This window comes from Neophocaena asiaeorientalis, unplaced genomic scaffold (assembly GCF_003031525.2).
Source record: "Neophocaena asiaeorientalis asiaeorientalis breed wild unplaced genomic scaffold, Neophocaena_asiaeorientalis_V1.1 scaffold177, whole genome shotgun sequence".
NCBI lineage: Eukaryota > Metazoa > Chordata > Mammalia > Artiodactyla > Phocoenidae > Neophocaena > Neophocaena asiaeorientalis.
Window position 1 is genome coordinate 23382398 of NW_020172779.1, and position 19693 is coordinate 23402090.

General features: G+C 55.4%; 1 protein-coding gene across 1 annotated transcript in view; it reads right to left on the reverse strand.

Moving 5' to 3' along the window:
• Positions 1–19693, reverse strand: part of ARHGAP39 (Rho GTPase activating protein 39) — a 59308-nt gene that overhangs the window by 10350 nt on the left and 29265 nt on the right. The window contains exons 4-6 of the mRNA XM_024741192.1: positions 14819–14902; positions 5944–7303; positions 3545–4106 (exon numbers count right to left, since the gene is read on the reverse strand). Of these exons, the coding sequence (XP_024596960.1) occupies positions 3545–4106; positions 5944–7303; positions 14819–14902 (2006 nt within the window). The remainder of the gene's footprint in view (positions 1–3544; positions 4107–5943; positions 7304–14818; positions 14903–19693) is intronic.

Here is a 19693-nt window from a genome sequence, read left to right on the forward strand (position 1 = left end):
TTTTTTTTTTTTTTTAGTATTTATTTTGTCTGTGCCGGGTCTTAGTTGCGGCACGCGGACTTCTTAGTCACGGCACGTGGACTCTTAGTTGCGGCATGCGTGTGGGTTCTACTTCCCTGACCAGGGATCAAACCCGCACCCCCTGCATTGGGAGTGTGGAGTCTTACCCACTGGACCACCAGTCTTACCCACTGGACCACCCTATGACTCACATTCTTTAACCTTTATTGAGACTTGTTTTATGGCTCAGAGTATGGCCTATTTTGAAAAAGTGGCTGAGATCTGAGTCCAGATGCTCTGGGTGCAGAGTCTTTAACCTTGCCTACTCCATTGTAGCTGCTTTGCTTCCTAAACAGACCTTCAACTAGTCCTTTTGTTTTCAGCTTCGTGGTCACTCCCACTTCCATACCACTGCTGGAGGAAGCTGGCTCCACCCACTCCTGCGCTTTTTAGGGTTTGCTACTTGCTTCGACTCGTCAGCTTCCCCACCACCTGCTTGGGATCCACGTTTCTTGGCTGGCCAAGTCAGTTTCCAGCCACTTGTCCATGTGCTTTTCAGCTTCCAAAGCATGGTTGCTCTTCCTCTTCCATTCTCTTTGTCCTGGTGGGTTTCAGTATTTTTTATTGTGATAAATTATACGTAACATAAAATCTGCCATCTTAACCGGCTTTAATTGTACAGTTCAGGGTATTAATTACATTCATATTACTGTGCAATCGTCACCACCATCCATCTCCAGCACTTCTTCATCTCCCAAAATGGGAAGTCTGTACGAATCAAACAACTCTCCATGTCTCCCTCCCCGTAACCCATGGCACCCACCATTCTGCAGGAACTCGACTACTCTAGGGACCTCATACACTTATCTGATTCGTGCAGTATTTGTCTTTTTGGGTCTGCCTTATCTCACTCAGCATAATGTTTTCAGGATTCAGCTATGTTGTAGCCTGTGCCAGAAGTTCCTTCCCTATTAGGCTGAACAATTCCATTATGTGTACAGATGACATTTTATTTATCTATTCATCCATCAATGGACACCTGGGCTGCTTTCTACCTCTTGGCTATTGTGAATATGCTGCTATGAACATGGGTGTACAAATATCTGTTCATGCTCCTGCTTTCAATTATTTTGGGTATATACCCACAAGTGGAATTGCTGAGTCCTACGATAATTCTATTTTTAATCCTTTGAGAAACTGCCATTCTGTTTTCCATAGTGGCTGCAGCATTTTACATTTCCTTGTGAGGTTTCTTTTTCTGCCTTTAAAAAATTCCTTCACTGTTCTTTTATCGTGAGTTCAGGGTGGAATGCAAGTAAATGCACGTGATCGTCCTGCCATCTTCACCTGGAAGGCAGCGTCTTGCTGTGAAGGCACATGTAGCCCTCAGGGTCTGCAGCCTTCTCGTGTGCTCTTTGTGGAGCATCCCTGTGATGCCTGTGCTGACAGCACGCTTAGGCAAGTTCAGGGCAGAAAGGCTGTGGAGTCACCTGGTGGTGGCTGGTACAAAGGTGTGACCACGTGCGAGCAGAGGCTAAGCCAGGGGGTGGGGTCACGTGAATTGGGGTTCACTGTGCGGTACCTTGTTCCCTCGGAGTGGTGACCACACAGCAGATGTGAAACACGTGCTGGCACATGAATCAAAAGCTTCTGAGGCCAAGGCAGGCAGTGTGGTTCAGGGTGAGGCCCCACACACGGGAGCCAGCTCAGCTCTGCCCCCGTTGGTGCTCCCAGGATGGACTGCATTTCCTTTTTCTAAGCACAGGCTAGGTCCTTCTGGGCTGATGGGGCCTGCCCTCCTGACTGGCAGCCGGCACCCATGTTCTCGACAGGGGCCAGTGGGAGGAAGATCGAGGCCTCTCCTCTGGGCTCAGTGACGAGCAGGGCCTGGCAGAAAACGCCCACCCAGGAGTGGGTCTCAGGGCTGGAGACAGGGCTTTGGCTGGAGGGCAACCCTGTGCCACAGATGTAAGACCAGATCCCACAGACACAGAACCCTGCTAGCGGGACCACACAGACCCAGCGTGGTCTGTGGGCAGAGACCACCGGGGCCTCAAAACCATGACTGCCAGGCTGAAGCTCGGTTCTCTCAGTCTGGCTCCTATGGCACAGACACTAGGGCGAAAGTGCACTAACCTCCGTGCAAAACCGCAACGTCCAGCTCTTCATGGACGCCCCAGCCAGAGGGCGCACAGCCTGGAGCCTCTTCATGGACGCCCCAGCCAGAGGGCACAGCCTGGAGCCTCTTCATGGACGCCCCAGCCAGAGGGGGCACAGCCTGGAGCCTCTGGCCTCTGTCCACGGCTCACTCACCTTTCACTCAGCAAGCACTCCTGGGGCCCCCGAAGGCTGTGTGCTGAGCGGCTGACACACACTTCCAAACCTCCAGCTCACGGCAGGGACGTTTCAAGACCTTTTTGGAAGAGGCTGAGGTGAACCATGAAGCCACTGGGGGCCCACCTGCTTCTGGGAAGGTCTGAGAAGACAGAGGCGGGTCCAGGCTGCCCGCTTCGTCCAGGGAGCCCCCTGGGGAGACCCGTCTGCAGTGTTCGGTGATCCTGCTTCAAAAACTGCAAGCCTGAGCAAACATTTCATGGCTTCCAAGATCTGCCCCTAAACGGCTGGTGTGCTGGATGGTGCCTATGCTTCACACACCTTCCCCGGGCCCCCCCACTGCCCTGCAGCCCTCATCGCTGTGTGCACAGGCCTCGGCCCCCCACACCTGGGCTGGGGCAAAGCCCTGGCTAGACCAGCGTGGATGGCCACTCCCGCTGAGCAATCTTTGGCACGGCAGACACTCACAGACACGGACATGGGGTGTCAGACGGCCTGCTGCACTGGCAGGCGCTGCCTGCAGCTCCACCCCCATGCTCACTCTGCCCAGCCCAAGGCAAGCACCGCCGGGCTGGCAGGACCGTGGCCCAGAGTCCTCCCCAAGGAAGGCCAAGCGGGGCCCACACAGACCTGATGCATGGCCTTCAGGAACCCCAAGCAGCCATCAGCAGGCTGCTGTCCATGGTGGTCCCAACCTCTGAACGCCTGAGGCGGCTCAGGCCAGCTCAGCTCACAGCACCTCAACAGCCTATGGCACAGACCCCTCAGACCCAGCGCTGGGCCAGGGCGCCCATCAGAAGCCCCCCTGCGATGGCCACAAGGCATAGTGGCCAGGGCAAACGCTCTAAGTGCACACAGGCTGACTGGCCTCCCTACCCTCGTCAGGCAGGGTGACCAGGACGGTAGCCTCAGAGTGGAGTGGGTGCCAGCTGGCGGAGACATGGGTCCTCAAGCAGACCCCCACCTGTCAGCCCGTGGCCAGGGAGGGACCCTGTGCCACAATTGCCTGTGGCTCTTCTCAGGGCCTCAGTGCTGAGAAGGGGCTGCCTGAGGACCCCGCATCCCAGTGGAGGCCAAGGATGTGCGCCTCCGGGAAATGCTGTGTTCGTGTACCTGCTGCTGCCAGGTGCCACCCAGCGCAGACGGAAGCTCTAGCCACAGCCTGTACTTGAGCTGGTGGCAGAGCCCAGGGGTCCTGTCTGGGTCTTACCTTTGGTGTCGTTGACGGGGTCCATGTGCCGGTAGATGTAGCCCTCCAGGTAGGAGTGGAACTTGGGCGTGGGCGGGAAGAAGGCCAGGCAGATGGCCATGAGCTCCCAGCCGCGGGCCAGGCTCTCGAGGCGGAAGTTCTCGGTGGTCTGCCGGCACAGCTGGATGTAGAGCTCGTCCCGCAGGCCCTGCACGCTCCAGCCCTTGGTGGCGATCTCCAGGGCCACGTGCAGCGGGTCGGCCTTGGCGCGCCGGTCGCCCATGTACATCTGGATCAGCTTGAAGACCTCACAGGCCTCCTTCTTCACGTGGCGGTCGCTGGTCACGATCATGGGCTTCTTGATGGACTCGCTGCTCCACGCCAGCATGTTGGCAATGGACACCTTCCGCCGGAAGAGGCCCTGTGTGTGTTTGTTGAAGTGCTTGGAGGCCCAGTTCTCGATGTCGGTCTCCGAGGACGGCTTGCGAAGTGTGAAGGTGGGGAACACGCAGCTGGCGCTGGGCATCACGCTCCGGGTCTGCCGGCTGCTCTCGAACTGGGCGCAGGTGCCAAGGTCCTCAGACTGGGGAGGACAGGGGGGCTGTGAGGGGGTGGGGGCCCGTGACCCAGCCAGGTGAGAGATGTGGCCCCCCTACCCCAAGCGGGACCTGAAGCTGCTGTAGGAGAGAGGCCTGGGCGGGGTGGGGTGGGGTGAGGCCGGGCCTGGGCTTCCAGCTCTGCGCCTTGTACTGGTCTCACAGGGACCCAGAGAAGCCCTCCCTCTGACTTTTACCCTGCGGGCTTGGCCTCCGGGAGGTGCCTGCCCTGGTCTGGAGACCGAGGTTTGGGGGTGGCCAGCATGGGTCTGGGGGCAGGAGGGAGCCGCGCATGTGTCTCGTCAGCTTCTTGGGCTGCCGTAGCCCCAGGTGGGAGAGGGCCCAGGGACGCTGCATCCCCAGTGCTCACAGGGCTCTCCCCAGGCAGGGAGCTGGACCGTGCGTGGATGCAGGAAGGTGCTGCCTCCTACTGGCCTTGCCGCGGCTGTTTGGCTTCTGCTGGTTCAGATGGGAAGGTTAGCCCCACAAAGCAGCAGAAACCCCCAGATGCAACATTTGACAGAGAAACACAAATGTCTCTGGGCCACAACGGCTGCACCCTTTTCCCCAACAAAGATAGCGTTTGGAGTCTCGGGCATCGGGAAGAGCGATGCCATGCAGAGGGGCAGAGCCAGGCCTGAGAGGGCCGTGGGCTGCGGCCCTCCGCTCCCGTGATGCTGGGAAGGGAGAGCGTTGCCCCAAGCCGCACCCCCACCCCCCCCCCCGCCACCAACAGCCTCCACGTACCTGCACTCAGATAACAGCCCCTCACCCAACACTCTTTAGGGGCTCCTGTCCCCTCTGTCTGGGAGGTGGGCTCTCGTCCCCAAACCCGTGCTGGCCTCCCCAACCCTTGGTCTTGAAAGCAGGGAAGGTACCTCCCTGAGCAGCGCCAGGAGTGGACCTCGGTCAGGCCCCTGGAGCCCACGCGTCCTGCTGTCCAGGTCACATGCTGGGAGCCAGGTGCCCCAGGACGCAGCTGTTCACACTCCACCTACCACCCGCCCCCCCGCCTCTTCCCATCTGTCCTGATGTCCTCCTGTGTTACAAGCCACAGACAGAAACGCTGCTCTGAGCTCTCCAGTCTGGAGGAACACTAAGTGCCCCGGGGGATGCTGGCCACCTAAGATGCCGTAGTTCTTGGGCATGTCTTCCCCACCAGGACTGGGGGTGGACATGAGGATCCTGACCCCGGGAGGCCCTGTGGCCAGTGCCAGCTCTGAGCAGAGGCCAGGGCAGACCCTCAGCCTTGGCTTCAGGCAGCAGACTGGTGAGAAAGGTCAGGGACCAGGAGGTGAGAACGAGGATACTGGGCGACACCAAGCCCTGGGCACCATGCTCCTTGCACGCAACCGGGACAGAAGGTGCACAAGGATCCCGAGGGCCTGATGGATGCCCACGCCCAGCACTGAGCAGGGAAGACACCGCAGGCTGGGCTTCTGCTTTGGCTCCAGCTACAGTGTGGGGTTCTGGGAGCCACCTGGGGCTTGCTGAATGTGTCCTGGCCCCAGGCTCTGAGCCACCCAAGGAGCACCTGGTGCTCTACCTGCACAGCTCCTCACCTGAGAGCCATTCACAGGTAGAAGAACAGAGGCTCAGGGCTCAGTGGGCAGGTGGCGGCCTCTGTGGCCTGGAATCAGGACATGGCCTCTAGCCCCCTGGTGACGTGGCAGCACTGTGGGGCCTGGCCAGCAGCTGAGGTAAGAGACCCCCGTGCTGGCAGAGGCCTGGGGGGCATCTACCATCTGTCCTCACTCATGCCTGCTGGGAACCGTGAAGCCACACCACCCCTGCCCGGGGACCCGGCCGCGGCCCGGCCCCTACCTGAGAGGGGTGGAGGTAGGGCTCCGGGGAGGCCAGGCTGGTCTGCACAGACACGCTCTTCTCGAGCAGGGCCTGGGGAAAGGCGAGCCGGTCCGAGGCGGCCCTCTGCCAGTGCTTTTTGCTCTCCTGCTGGGCCAGCGCCTCATCCTCGCTGAAGGCGCGCACCACAGGCCCAGGCATGGGCAGCGGCACGGCCCCGTCGCTCTCGTAGCCCGAGCCGTCCTGCTGTGAGTCCCAGCTGCCCCTCTGCTTCATGTGCAGGCGGGCCTGCTGTGCCTCCCAGGCCAGCCGGGCCTGAGCCAGGAAGGGCTCGGCCTCGCCCCGGGTCCCGTCCCCCTCACGCGCCTCGCCCTCTGCACGCCTTGTGGGCGCCAGGCTGGGGCCGCACAGGGGCCGCTCCTCGGTCAGGGGCTGCTGGCCAAGCGGGTCGCGGTCCCCGGGGCCCTCGGTGGGCAGGGCGCTGGGGGTGTGGCATGCAGAGGGGTTCCTGCTCTTCCTCTTTCGTGTGCTGGGGGAGCAGCCCGTCGAGGACATGGTGTCCTGCTGGCTGGACCAGGACATGGCATCGTCCTGGGCCTGGGGCGGCGCCATGGGCGGCTGGGCGGGCCGCAGCTCGGGCCCCTCCATGCTGCTGTAGTCCCCGGACGTGGCCCCTGGGCGCTGGCCGCGCAGCAGGCAAGGGCTGGGCTGCAGGGAGAGGGAGCCGCCGCCTGGGTGGGGCGAGTACTTGTGCCTCGGGCCCGCGCGCAGCTTGGGGCTGGAGCCGGCCTGCTCCACATACACCAGCTGGCGGACGTACTCCTTGCCAGCCGGGCTGTACTCCAGGCTCAGGTAGCGCTCGGGGCACTTCTGCCTGGTGAGCACCAGCTGCTGGTAGGGCGACGCGGAGGCCTGCTTGGGCGGCTTGCGGCTGGGAGACCGCCGAGGCGAGCCGGACTGATAGCCCCCCCCGGCCTCAAACTGCACATCCATGGGGGGCTCGTCATAGATGGGGGCCTGGTACTCCACGGGGGGCTCTTCGTAGAGGGGGGGCTCGTAGGCGTAACGCGGGGAGGACGGCTGAGAGTCGGCGGCGGGCTTGCGGGGCTGGGCCAGCAGTGGGGAGCAGCTCCCCAGCTCAGCCCTCTTCAGGAAGGGTGACGGCCTCCGCTCTGAGAAGAAGACAGGGCCGTCCGCGTCGGAGGTGAAGGTCTGTAGGCTGGGCGAGTGCTGTCCCCCAGAGGGTCTGCGGGAGCGACCCCTGGGCTGGCTGTCCAGGGGGTAGCCGTTGCCCTGGGGGGAAAGGAAGCTGGGCTCCCTGTCGGCAACTTTGATGAGCATGCGCTCCTTGGTGCCCGAGTTACAGGTTAAATGGGGAGGTCTTGGTGGGGACAGGTTACCTGGGGGAAGTCCTAGGGAGAACAGGTTACGGACGAGAGGAGGAAATCTGACCCCTTTGCCAGCCTGGACCCATTACCCACCTGCTGACCTCATGGGTGTCTGAGGTCAGGGCCCAGAGGCCTGGTCATTTCTCACTGTCCTCTTCACACCCGCCCCCCGGGGGCTGCAGGCTGTGGGGGCCTGGTGCCTCCTGGGGCTCCCAGCAGTGAGCTCTGCACTCTTCATAGGCCCTGACCTCTGGTCACTGCAGCCTAGAGTAAGCTGCCCTCCTGGCCTGGGAACTCCCCTCACACATTTCCCTGCAGCCTTCCCCTCTGGGGGCTCTCCTGATCCGGGAGCTTCCCCCAGACCCCAGCTGCTGCCCACGGCAACACTCCCTGCCAGGGCCTCTGTGAGTGTCTCTGCTCTGGTCCCACGCTAGAACCAGGCACAGAACTATTTCTGTAAGGAAGAGCCAGGAGGGGGACCTCCCAGGGGCCTCTCTGGCTTTGGAATCTATGAGTACTGCCCTGCAGGTCTCACTCCCGGGCTCAGCACCTGCCTGTGTTCCTACCAGGGGTGGTCAACACATCCCTTGTGCATCAGCATCTCAGGCCTTGGATTTCAACCACAGAGGCTCCTGTGAACTCCAAAAAGGCCAACTGCCCTCCTCTGACTGCCCACACACACAGTCGGCACTCTGCACCTGGACAGAGACGATAAAACTGTCCCCCAGTTCCTGAGAAAGCCTGCATCAGGCTAAGGGAGAGCCGGGGAGCTGTGGGGCCCAAATCATGGCCCCGCCACCGAGCGCAGGGGGCCACCCAAGACGCTCAGCCTCTTCTGAGCCTCACTTGCCTGGTGACATGAGTGACACTGCCTCTCGGGATACACGGACTTGACCACACACCATATCCGCCCACTGAAGGTCTAGGTCTGCACCACGTCCCACAGCTGTACCAGCCACGACGGGCCGGACCAAGTCCCAGAGAGATGAGTGGGGCTCACCTCTGCCACCTGCTCCCCCACCCCAAGAGACTCCTGGCTGCTTTAAAGATTTTCCTTTTACATTATTTATTTATTTATTTATTTATTAGTTGGCCGCATTGGGTCTTTGTTGCTGTGCGCGGGCTTTCTCTAGTTGCGGCGAGCCAGGGCTACTCTTCGTTGCGGTGCGTGGGTTTCCCGTTGTGGTGGCTTCTCTTGTTGCGGAGCACGGGCTCTAGGCACGGGGGCTCGGTAGTTGTGGCTCGTGGGCTCAGTAGCTGTGGCTCGTGGGCTCTAGAGCACAGGCTCAGTAGTTGTGGCGCACGGGCTTAGTTGCTCTGCGGCATGTGGGATCTTCCCGGACCAGGGCTTGAACCCGTGTCCCCTGCACCAGCGGGTGGATTCTTAACCACTGTGCCATTAGGGAAGTCCCTTTGGCCCATTTTAAAATCAGGTTGTTTTCTTACTGCTGGGGTTTAAGAGTTCTTTGTATATTTCAGATAACAGTCCTTTATCATTTGTGTCTTTTGCAAACGTTTTCTCCCAGTCTATGGCTTGTCTGCTCATTCGCTTGACACTGTCTTCCGCAGAGCAGAAATTTTTAATTTTAATGAAGTCCGGCTTATCAATTGTTTCTTTCGTGAATCATGCCTTGGACGTTGTACCTAAAAGTCACTGCCAAACCCAAGGTCATCTGGGTTTTCTCCTCCGTTACCTTCTAGGAGTTAGTTTTGTGTTTTACATTTAGGTCTGTGATCCATTTTGAGTTAATTTCCATGAAGGGTGTAAGGAATGTGTCCAGATTCATTTTCTTGCCTGTGAACGTTCAGTTGTTCCAGCACCATCTGTTGAAGAGACCATCTTTGCTCCGTTGCATTGCCTTTGCACCTTTGTCAAAGATTACTTGACTATATTTATGGGGGTCTATTGGTTGTTTCTCCAGTCTATTCTATTTATCTATCTATTCTTTTACCAATACCACACTGTCCTGATAATGGTAGCTTTGTAGTAAGTTTTGAACTCGGGTAGTATTATTCCTCCAACTTTGTTCTCCTTGAATATTGTGTTGGCTGTTCTGTATCTTTTGCCTCTCCATAGAATTTTTTTAAAACATCTTTATTGGAGTATAATTGCTTTACAATGGTGTGTTTTCCATAGAAATTTTATTATCACTTTGTCAATATCCACAGAACAACCTGCTGGGATGCTGACTGAGACTGCACTGAACATATAGATCAAGTTGGGAAGAAGTGACATCTTACTCCATTTATTTAGTTCTTCCTTGATATCTTTCATCAGAATTTTACAGTTTTTCTCACATAGATTTTTCACATATTTTGTTAGATTTATACCTATTTCATTTGGGGGGGATATTAATGTCAATGCTATTGATTTTAACTTCAAATTCCACTTGTTCATTGCTAGTATATAGGAAAGCAATTGACTTCTGTATATTTAGCTTATATCCTACAACCTTGCCATAATCACTTAGTTCTAGGAGTTTGTCAGTTCTTTAGGATTTTCTACATAGATGATCATGTCATCTGTAGACAAGGACAGTTTTATTTTTTCCTTCCCAATCCGTATACCTTTTATTTCTTTTTCTTGTGTTACTGCATTAGCAAGGACTTCCAATACGATGCTGAAAAGCAGAGGTCCGAAGGGAAACCCTCGTCTTGCTCCTGGTCTTAGTGGGAAAGCTTTGACCTTCTCACTCCTAAGTGTGATGTTAGCTGTAAATTTTTTATAGAAATTCTTTATCAGGTTAAGGAAGTTCCTCTCTAGTTCCTAGTTTACTGAGGGTTTTTTTTTTTTTTTTTTAATCATGAATGGGTGTTGGATTTTTGCCAAATGCTTTTTCTGCATCGGCTGATACGATCATGGATTTTTCTTCTTTGGCCTATTGATGTAATGGAGTATTACTGATTCTCAAATGTTGAACCAACCTTGCATAACTAGGATAAATCCCACTTGGTCATGGTGTGTAATTCTTTCTATACAGTGGTGGATTTGATTTGCTAATATTTTGTTGAGGATTTTTATATCCATGTTCATGAGAGAGACTGGTCTGTAATTTTCTTGTAATGTGTTTTTCTGATTCTGATATTAGCGTAATACTGACCTCATAGAATGAGTTAGGAAGTATTCCCTCTGCTTCTATCCTTTGAAAGAGACTGTAGAGAACTGGTATAATTTCTTCCATAAATGTCTGGTAGAACTCACCAGTGAACCCATCTGGGCCTGGTCCTTTCTGTTTTGGAAGATTATTAATTATTGATTCAACTTCTTTAACAGATGTAGACCTATTCAGATTGTCTATATCTTGTTATATGAGTTTTGGCAGACTGGGTCTTTTAAAGAATTGGTTTATTTCACCTAGGTTATCAAGTCTGTGTGCACAGGGTTGTTCATAGCATCCCTGTATTTTCTTTATTTTTATTTCTGTTTTTTTGGCCATGCAGCTTGCGGGATCCTAGTTCCCTGACCAAGGATCGAACCTGGGGCCCTCAGCAGTGAAGGCGCAGAGTCCCAACCACTGGACCACCAGGGAATTCCCTGTATTTTCTTTTTAATGTCCAAGGAATCTTTAGTGATATCGCTTCTTTCATTCCTGATATTAATAATTTGTGTCCTTTCTCTCTTTTTCTTAGACTGGCTACTGCTTATTGGTTTTATTCATCATTTCAAAGAACCAGGTTTTCATTTCATTGATTTTTTTCCATTAATTTCCTATTTCAATTTCATTGATTTCTGCTCTAATTTTTAATATCTATCTTTTCTTCTGCTTACTTTGTACTTAATTTGCTCATCTTCTCCTAGTTTCCAAGAATGAAAACTTGGATGATTGATTTTAGATCTTTCTTTTCTAATATATGCACTTTTCTAATATATGCACTGATATAAATTTCCCTCTAAGTACTGCCTTTATCACACCCCACAAATTTTAAGTTGTGTTTTCATTTTTATTCAGTTCAAAATAGTTTAAAATTTCTCTTGAGATTTCTTCTTTGACCCATGTGATATTCAGAAGTGTGTTGTTTAACCTGCAAGTATCTGGGGGTCTTCCAGCTATCTTTCTGTTACTGATTTCTAGTTTAATTCCATTGTGGTCTGAGAGCAGATACTGTATTATTTCTTTTCTTTTAATTTGTTAAGCTGTGTTTTATGGCCTACAATGTGATCTATCTTTTCTTTTTTTTTTTTTTTTTTTTTCAGTACGTGGGCCTCTCCCTGTTGTGGCCTCTCCCTTTGCGGAGCACAGGCTCCGGACGCGCAGGCTCAGCGGCCATGGCTCACGGGCCCAGTCGCTCTGCGGCATGTGGGATCCTCCCGGACCGGGGCACGAACCCGTGTCCCCTGCATTGGCAGGCAGACTCTCAACCACTGTGCCACCAGGGAAGCCCATGTGATCTATCTTGATGAAATTATTTGATTTGGAAAAACTGCCATTTAATATCTTGTACAAATGAATCATATTTATTAAAGTGAGTGTCTGATAACTCCAAAATACAGATCTCTGGTGGGTCTGTTTCTACTATCTGTTTTTGTTCCTAATCAGTTCTGGCAATTTTAGACTGAAATTCTGGTGACTGTGTATGAAAAACTATTGAGATAATTTGAGGCTCTGGTTTACTTTCGTTTCTTAGCAGGCAGCTGGGATAAGGGCAGATCGATCACCTGAATCCCATCTGGGACTGAGATGACTGGAATTCGGGCGTCTATTCGAAGACTGGTCTACTTATGGCTCACCCTATGCCTTCGTGTAGCCTTTCAGGAGTCCCAGTAGAAACATGGAATGCTGCCAAGGTCCCCTCTGTGGCTCCTGAGGCGGTGACACGTGTGCTGGGCTGCAATGACTGCCAGACCTTGGCCACACGTCCTGGCTCCTCGGATGCCTGCAGGAATATTTGGTCTATTTTGTTCTTGTTGTACAGGCTGGTCTCAGTTAAGTGAATCCACCATCACAGAAAGGAGAAATCCCAAGCGTCTTAAGAAACCAGTTGTGTAGTCTGGTCCTCCGCCTTTATCCTCTGACTGAGGCTGGGGCTTTCTGGATAAGGCCATGAGTCCTAATTACTGGGCGTGGGTGAGGCAGGACTTAGAGAACCAGGGTCAGCATGTGCGATCAGGGTGAGAGTGAGAGGCCTCAGGCCGGGCAGCCTCCTCCAGCATGACTAGGACCAAACCCTGCAGCCTGACCTCATTACCCAGGGGAGAAGTCAGACTGCAGCACGGCTCCACTCCCGGTTGCCTGAGGCTGCTCCCGGCCGGCCCCCCAGGCCAAGCAGGCAGAGCGGGGGGCGGAGGGCAGCAGACCCAGAGAGCCAGCTCTGGAGTCGGAGAGATCTGTGGCTGCACTCCAGGCCATTGTTCCCTGGCTGCAGGCTGAGGGAAATCACCTCCCGGCTCTGTCCCCGTGTCCTCATCAGTTCCTACGAGGATTAAACAACACGAGGTGCAGATGCGCATACGATAAAGTCCTTAGCTCAGCACTGGCACACGGTAAACACTCAGCAACTGGGAAGCGTTAGTTTGCGCATCTTTTCACCCCTTGGCAGGAGGGACCCCGCCCCTCTGCGGGCCGAGGGTGGCGGGGCTGCGGAATGAGGAGTGTGGGAGAGTGTGTCCTGTTGGGCGGAGTCCAGAGCACAGTCTACTCCAGGGCCCAGAGGGCTTCCATCGAGTCAGGGCAGAGGCGGGAACGGGGCAGCAGGAAGGAAGGTGCCCGGCAGACGGCACCCCTGGCTGAGGGCGGGTCACCCGCACAGGAGCCTCTGACTCCATCCCCAAGGCAGGCCTCGGGGTCACGGGCTCCCTGTCTTACCGGGAAACGAGGGCCGCCTGGGTCACAGAGCAGACGCTGGCCTCAACCACCCGCCCCCGCGCAGGCGGCCTCACTTCCTGCCCCACAGGCCGGCCCCTCGCAGCCCCGCAGCCTCGCAGGGCCCCCCACCGCTCCCACTATAGCCTGCCTCCCGCCCGCCCGCCGGCCCCTCCGTCTCCTCATGGCTCCCCAGACTAGGAGTCCCATGCTTCTCTCTCGACCTCTAGCCCCCTGTTGGCTCTGCTCGGGCGGAGGCACCCAGGCGAGAAACGCTGCCCCACGCCCCTGTTCCGAGAAGGCTTCCGGCCCACGAGGGGAGAGGCGGCCTCCCACGCCCGGGGAAGTGCTGGAGCGGGCGGGCGGGGCCTCCGCTCAGCTCAGGGCAGTCGCCTGTTCTCCAAAGAAGAAGGAGACGCCTCCTCAGGGAAGCGCTGCTCCACATGCGGCCCCCAGAACCGGCAAAGGGCAGCAGGGAAGCGGGGCTGGGACAGCTGCCGTGTGGGTCTGGAGGGAAGCCTCTGCCCGAGATGCGGGCGCAGCTCACGCGCAATAAGAAGAGACCACGTCAGAAAACCGGAGCCACGTGGTCCTCTGACCACCCAGCAAACCGCAGGCCCCTGACGTGCCCTGAGCCAGGCTGCACGGCCGCTGGCACACAGCCCCCCTCCTCAACAGTCTCCCTGTCCTTCCCGCTCTGTCTGGCTGAGGGAGCTGCTCTCACGCCCGGCCCAGGTGGCACCGGGATGGCAGGGCCAGGGCAGTGCCGGGCCACCACACAGCAGGTGGCACGTGCGTCCCACAGAGCCCAGGGCTGTGACGCGCAGCCGGCAAGAGCAGGACTCACTGCCCGGGAAGAAACACGTCCGGGGACCTGCCCTGCCCTGCAGCCGGGGTGAGGCCCTGCCCGTCAGCCACCGCACCCCTTTACCAAGGAGAACATGGCAGGCCACAAAACACATCTGTGGACACCACCACACCACTGGCCCCCCGCAGGCTCAGATCCCTTCCCACATCAACAAGCCCGGTCGCCACTTGCAAGCTCAATCTCTAAACCGAGCAGACTGCCAGAGGCCCCTGGCACCTGCAAATCCCTCTACAATTCACATTAATCCTGCTGGCCTGTGCTGGGGGCACCCAGGCCACCAGCGGCCTAGCACTTGGCCCGGCCCCCCTCGGCTGCAGGGCAGGTGCTTCCTCCAGCCTGGACACACGAGCTGACCAAGGGATGGCCCCTGCCCAGACCGACGGCTGCTGTGCCCAGAGTCCTGAGGGTCGTATCCAGAAACCCCAACGCCCTGCAAGGCCAACCCAGGGCCGAGGGAGGCTAGCCTCCTCCCTTCCCTTCAGCTGGCACCAGTCTTCCCCACGTGGCCGGGGAAACACTCCGATGTGTGGCCCGGAGCTCCCAGGGAGACCACATGCTGAAGAGCCCCTGAGGAGTCTGCCAGGGGCCAGGGCCAGTACCACGGACTCAACAGCTCCCCAAACTGCACAGTGACTGGCAGCTGCCATGCGGGCCTGGGGCCACTCTGCCCCGGCGCTGGTGGCCCTGACGACCTCTCCTCACGTTCCACTGGCTGGGGCAGGGCCCTGCGTGCTGTGCACGTCCTGCTGAGCCAGACTCTCCTCCAGCTCACCGAAGAGCTGCCAGGAAAACCATCCCCGGGTCAGGAGACAGGGCCAGGCCTGAGGCAGGGGCCCTACCTGCAGTGGAGAAGGTGGCCGTCCGCACTGTAGTCCTGGTAAATCTCATAGTCCTTCTCAAGAAGACCTCCTGACGGTGAGGAACTGAAACACAGCAAAATAAAACGGAGACGTGAACAGAAGTGCAACCATTTAGAAACACGATACATCAAAAATAACACGCCTTTCTTTCACTTTCCAGAATGTGGGTGCTGTCCTTTTAGTTTCTCATCCACAGCTCCTGCCCACAAAGTCGTCCCCTTCATCTGGTCTGAGTATTTCTTGGGAACGCTGAAAGGATTGAACGGACTGGAGGCCCACCGCCCTCCTATAGGGACAGCCCACTACGGCCCAGGTCCACCTCAGAGCTGGGGCTCTGGCCGATGAGCTGTGGCTGGGCCTGGGCCGGGGCTGCAGCCTGAGGCAGGTGAGGCCGACACACTTCTGCTCCCACAGGGCTCACACTCCGGGTGCAGTCCACTGCAGAACGAACCAGAACCTCAGGCCACTGTAGGACCAGACCGGAAACAGCTCCAGGGATGGCTCTCTAGGGGGGTGCATCTGAGCTGTGGACAGGAAAGCGGGCCGGCAAGGGGGCCAAGCTGGGCATAGCCCGGGAACAGGAAGAGGCCACTGTGCTGAGACGCAGCAGGTGGTGAGGAGGGGGACACAGAGGGGCTCGGGCCGGGCCACCAGGCCCCGTGGGCTGGCCATGCCAGGAAGCCTGCACGCCCCTTCAGGTCAGGGGGCAGCTAACTACAGCCTGTGGGCCACGTCCAGCCTGCTGCCTGTTTTTGTATAGCAGGTGAGCTAAGAATGGTTTATATATTAAAATTTTTGTGTGTGTGAAATGTGAAAACTACACGAGGTTCAAATTCCAGTGTCCGTCAGGAACACGACGTGGGAACACAGTCCCATTCGCTCATCTGCAACAGTGACGTGCGTGGCCACGGCAGAGACCACAGGAGGTGCTCGCATCGCTCAGCGTGGCGCAGGCCCGGCGATGCAGCTGCACCTCATTGGCCTGAGTGCCACACGCATGGCCGACCCATGACATTTCACTGACGCTTTTACTACCCTGCCTATCCACAATGCCACACGAAGAGAGTGGGCATGTACTGCTATGCCTTTCAGGCGCCGTGGCATGCGGGCTCTTTGCTGCTGGGTCGGTAGGACACACAGCCCTGCCGGAAGCACTGCAATGTCCCAAAGTGCACAACAGTCAGAGTTCGAAATGGAAACCTCATCGCAGCAGCATTACTTCACAAAATGAAAACGAAAAGGACCCCTACACCAAGTAAGCTCCCAAGGGGCTCATTTGTTAGCCAAGCAAGGAAAGCAAGGAATGCTGTTCACCAATGATGAGTCTATTAAATTGTGTTGACTGCAGCAGCAAAAGTTATGCGTCCAGAGAAAACAAACCTGCGTCAGACTACCAGCCTTTCGGCACGGACAGTCTTGAAGAGTCAAGGACAGTGAGAGCAGCGACAGCAGCCACGGATCAGAGGGTCCCCGGGCTCCGGACACCGCTCTGCAGCTGCTACTTCACTCAAGCAGTCAACACTGAGTCTGAAGTGACTGAGAAACTGGCCTCCAGGAGTCCTCTCTGTGGAGCAACTAGAGCTGAAAGTACTGCCAAAGAAGCTGAGAAGACACCTAATGCAGTCCAACCTGAAGTGGAATCTGCTAAGATGTGTTAACAACTGATCATGCTAAAACACGCGTGTCAGAAGAAGCTCAGCTGGGAACCCACAAGGCCTGCACAGGGTGGGTGTTTTTTTTGTTGTTGTTGTTGTTTGTTTGTTTGTTTGTTTTGCAGTACGCGAGCCTCTCACTGTTGTGGCCTCTCCCGTTGCGGAGCACAGGCTCCGGACGCGCAGGCTCAGCGGCCATGGCTCACGGGCCCAGCCGTTCCGCGGCATGTGGGATCTTCCCAGACCGGGGCACGAACCCGCGTCCCCTGCATCGGCAGGTGGACTCTCAACCACTGCGCCACCAGGGAAGCCCAGGGTGGGTGTTTAAGGGTACGCGCCATACCCTTCACTGGCAGGTGCTCTGCAGAACACACCAAACCCATCACGAGTCATGAGACAGCAGCATCGGCTGAGAACTTCCTCTGCTCTCCTGGACTTTGCCATCACCAGTTCCAGGGATTTTTGTCAGAAATAGAAGCGAAACATCCCGACTTGACCTACTACACAACAGTTTAACAGCTTGAAAGGGGAAAGTTTTACTGCAGTTTTTTAAAAAAACTCACGACCTAGACTGAAATTTTCTGTTTGAGAAAAACCTCTACTCGACCACTATCATCAAACATTGAATATGAGGGTTTTTTTTTTCAGATTTGAGAATGTTTTTCAATGAATTCAACCTAAAATTATAAGGCAAACAGAGCTTATATGAGATACCGAGACTGCAGTAGAGCCATCTTGACTACAGTGAACGCGAGTCACAAATAATACCAGAGGCTGTTCTATCGCCTCCTTCCCGTGCCACAAAAATTAAAACAAGAAGATCTCCATTCCCACACAGTTTTGCAGCAGATGCATTTTCTGAGCTCAAACTACTGGTGAACCTCAGAGGTACTGCAGGTTTAGTCCCAGATCACTACAATAAAGCCAGTCACATGAACGTCCTGGTATCTCAGTGCAAACAAAAGTTATGTTTAGGGGCTTCCCTGGTGGCGCAGTGGTTGAGAGTCCGCCTGCCGATGCAGGGGACACGGGTTCGTGCCCCGGTCTGGGAGGATCCCACATGCCGCGGAGCGGCTGGGCCCGTGAGCCATGGCCGCTGAGCCTGCGCGTCCGAAACCTGTGCTCCGCAACGGGAGAGGCCATAACGGTGAGAGGCCCGCGTACCACAAAAAAAAAAAAAAAAAAGTTATGTTTACACTATACTGTAGTCCATGCAATAGCCCCCTGGGTTTTCTGAGGAATCTGAACTCTAGGATTTAAATGACAGAAGAAAAGCCCACAACTAGCTAAGATGCTCTTAAGTACAAAGAGGAGACAGGGACGCTTCCTAGCACACACGAGGCTTGGGTGGTGCCCAAAGAGCAGACTGACGGCGCTGCAGGGAGAGAAAGTGACGTGTGGCACGGGTGGGCCGGGGAGAAGACGGGACGAGGATCCTTCTGGCCACACACGAAGGTGGCACCAGGCAGACCTAGGCCTCCACGTGGAAGAGAAAACCATAAAATTAACACAAGACATGTAAGTGAATACCTCTGGGCCCAGGCCAAGAAAGAACTTTCTAAGCAAAACATTAAAAACAAACCATGGGCTTCCCTGGTGGTGCAGTGGTTAAGAATCCGCCTGCCAATGCAGGGCACATGGGTTCGAGCCCTGGTCCGGGAAGATCCCACGTGCCGCGGAGCAACTCAGCCCGTGCACCACAACTACTGAGCCTGCGCTCTAGAGCCCACGAGCCACAACTACTGAGCCTGCGTACCTAGAGCCCGTGCTCCGCAACAAGAGAAGCCACTGCAACGAGAAGCCCATGCACCGGAACCAAGAGTAGCCCCCACTCACCTCGCCGCAACTTGAGAAACCCGTGCACAGCAACGAAGACCCAACGCAGCCAAAAATAAATAAACAAATTTATTATAAATAAAAAAGAAAAAGAAAAACCATAGGGCGAAAATAATGGCAAATTTGGTTGCGTCAAAATCAAGGACACCAGGGACCAGTCAGCAGGCACTCCGAGGGGAGGAGCTGAGCCCTGGGGTCCATGAGGGCTCCTGCACACTGAAGTCAGCCAGCAGCTCCAGAAGAAAGTGTGCGAAAGGCAGAAGCAGCCGATTCACGTCTGCGAGATTCTGCCTGACCAGGTCTGCTGGGTAAGCCTGGTCCAGGGCCACCCTGCCGGTCACTCACCCCAAACGCTCCCACCCGGGCCCCGGGCACAGAGGAGGAGGTGCAGGGCTGCCCCGGGCTGCAGGGTGCACGCAGCTTAAGAGCAGTGTCCTGCGGCGGGAGCACAGCCCACAGCCCCCCGTGCACAGGAACACGCTGGGCGGTGGACGCACGCATGGAGCAGTTTGGGGACGATGCAGGAAGAAGGGTGACAGGAAGAGCCTGGGCCTGGAGAATACGAGGATGGTAAACCACATCCTCTCGCCGTATCAGGGATTCCCAGGAAGCACTCCCGCAACCATCCCGCCAGACCAAGGACAGGTGATGGAATGGGTGAAGCATGACCCTAACCCTACAGGTTACTGATGAGAAACACACCTAAAGCGCGTGGGAAAGGGCTGCCGTTCAGAGGCAAATACTAACCACGGAGAAACTGGCCGACGCCAGTTCCAAAGCACACTTCAAGGCAAAAAACATCAGCAGGTAGACAACGTAACGACAAAGGAAAAACGCATCCGGACACCTAACTGCAAATCCATGTGCAGCCGGCCCACAGCGTCCGCACACAGGCAGCAGCAACACGAGACAGGAAGGAGGGACAGACCAGTTCCACCGTGTGGGGAGACTTTACCTCTCAGAATCGATACATCAGGTAGACAAAAAATTAGTAAGAAACTCAACTGACACAATTAACAGATTTGACCTAACAAACACACAGAGAACCCTGGACCTAACACAGAACAGAAATTTTTGAAGTAGTCCTGAAATCATTTATAAAAATTCAGGATTTAGGCTACAAAGCAAGTCTCAAAAAAAAAATCATGCCTTCTGGCCAAAATGAAATTAAGTTCACAATCAAGAACAAGAATGGAGAGTAACCTACAGTTTTGGAAATTAAGACATTTCTAAATTACAAACGAGCCAAAAAAGCAATCATAATTAAAAGTAGAAAATATTTAAAATTGAACAATGAAAATTCTACATACCAAGAGTTGTATAATAAAACTAAAGTAGTATGCTGAGGGAAGCATGACTTCAAAAG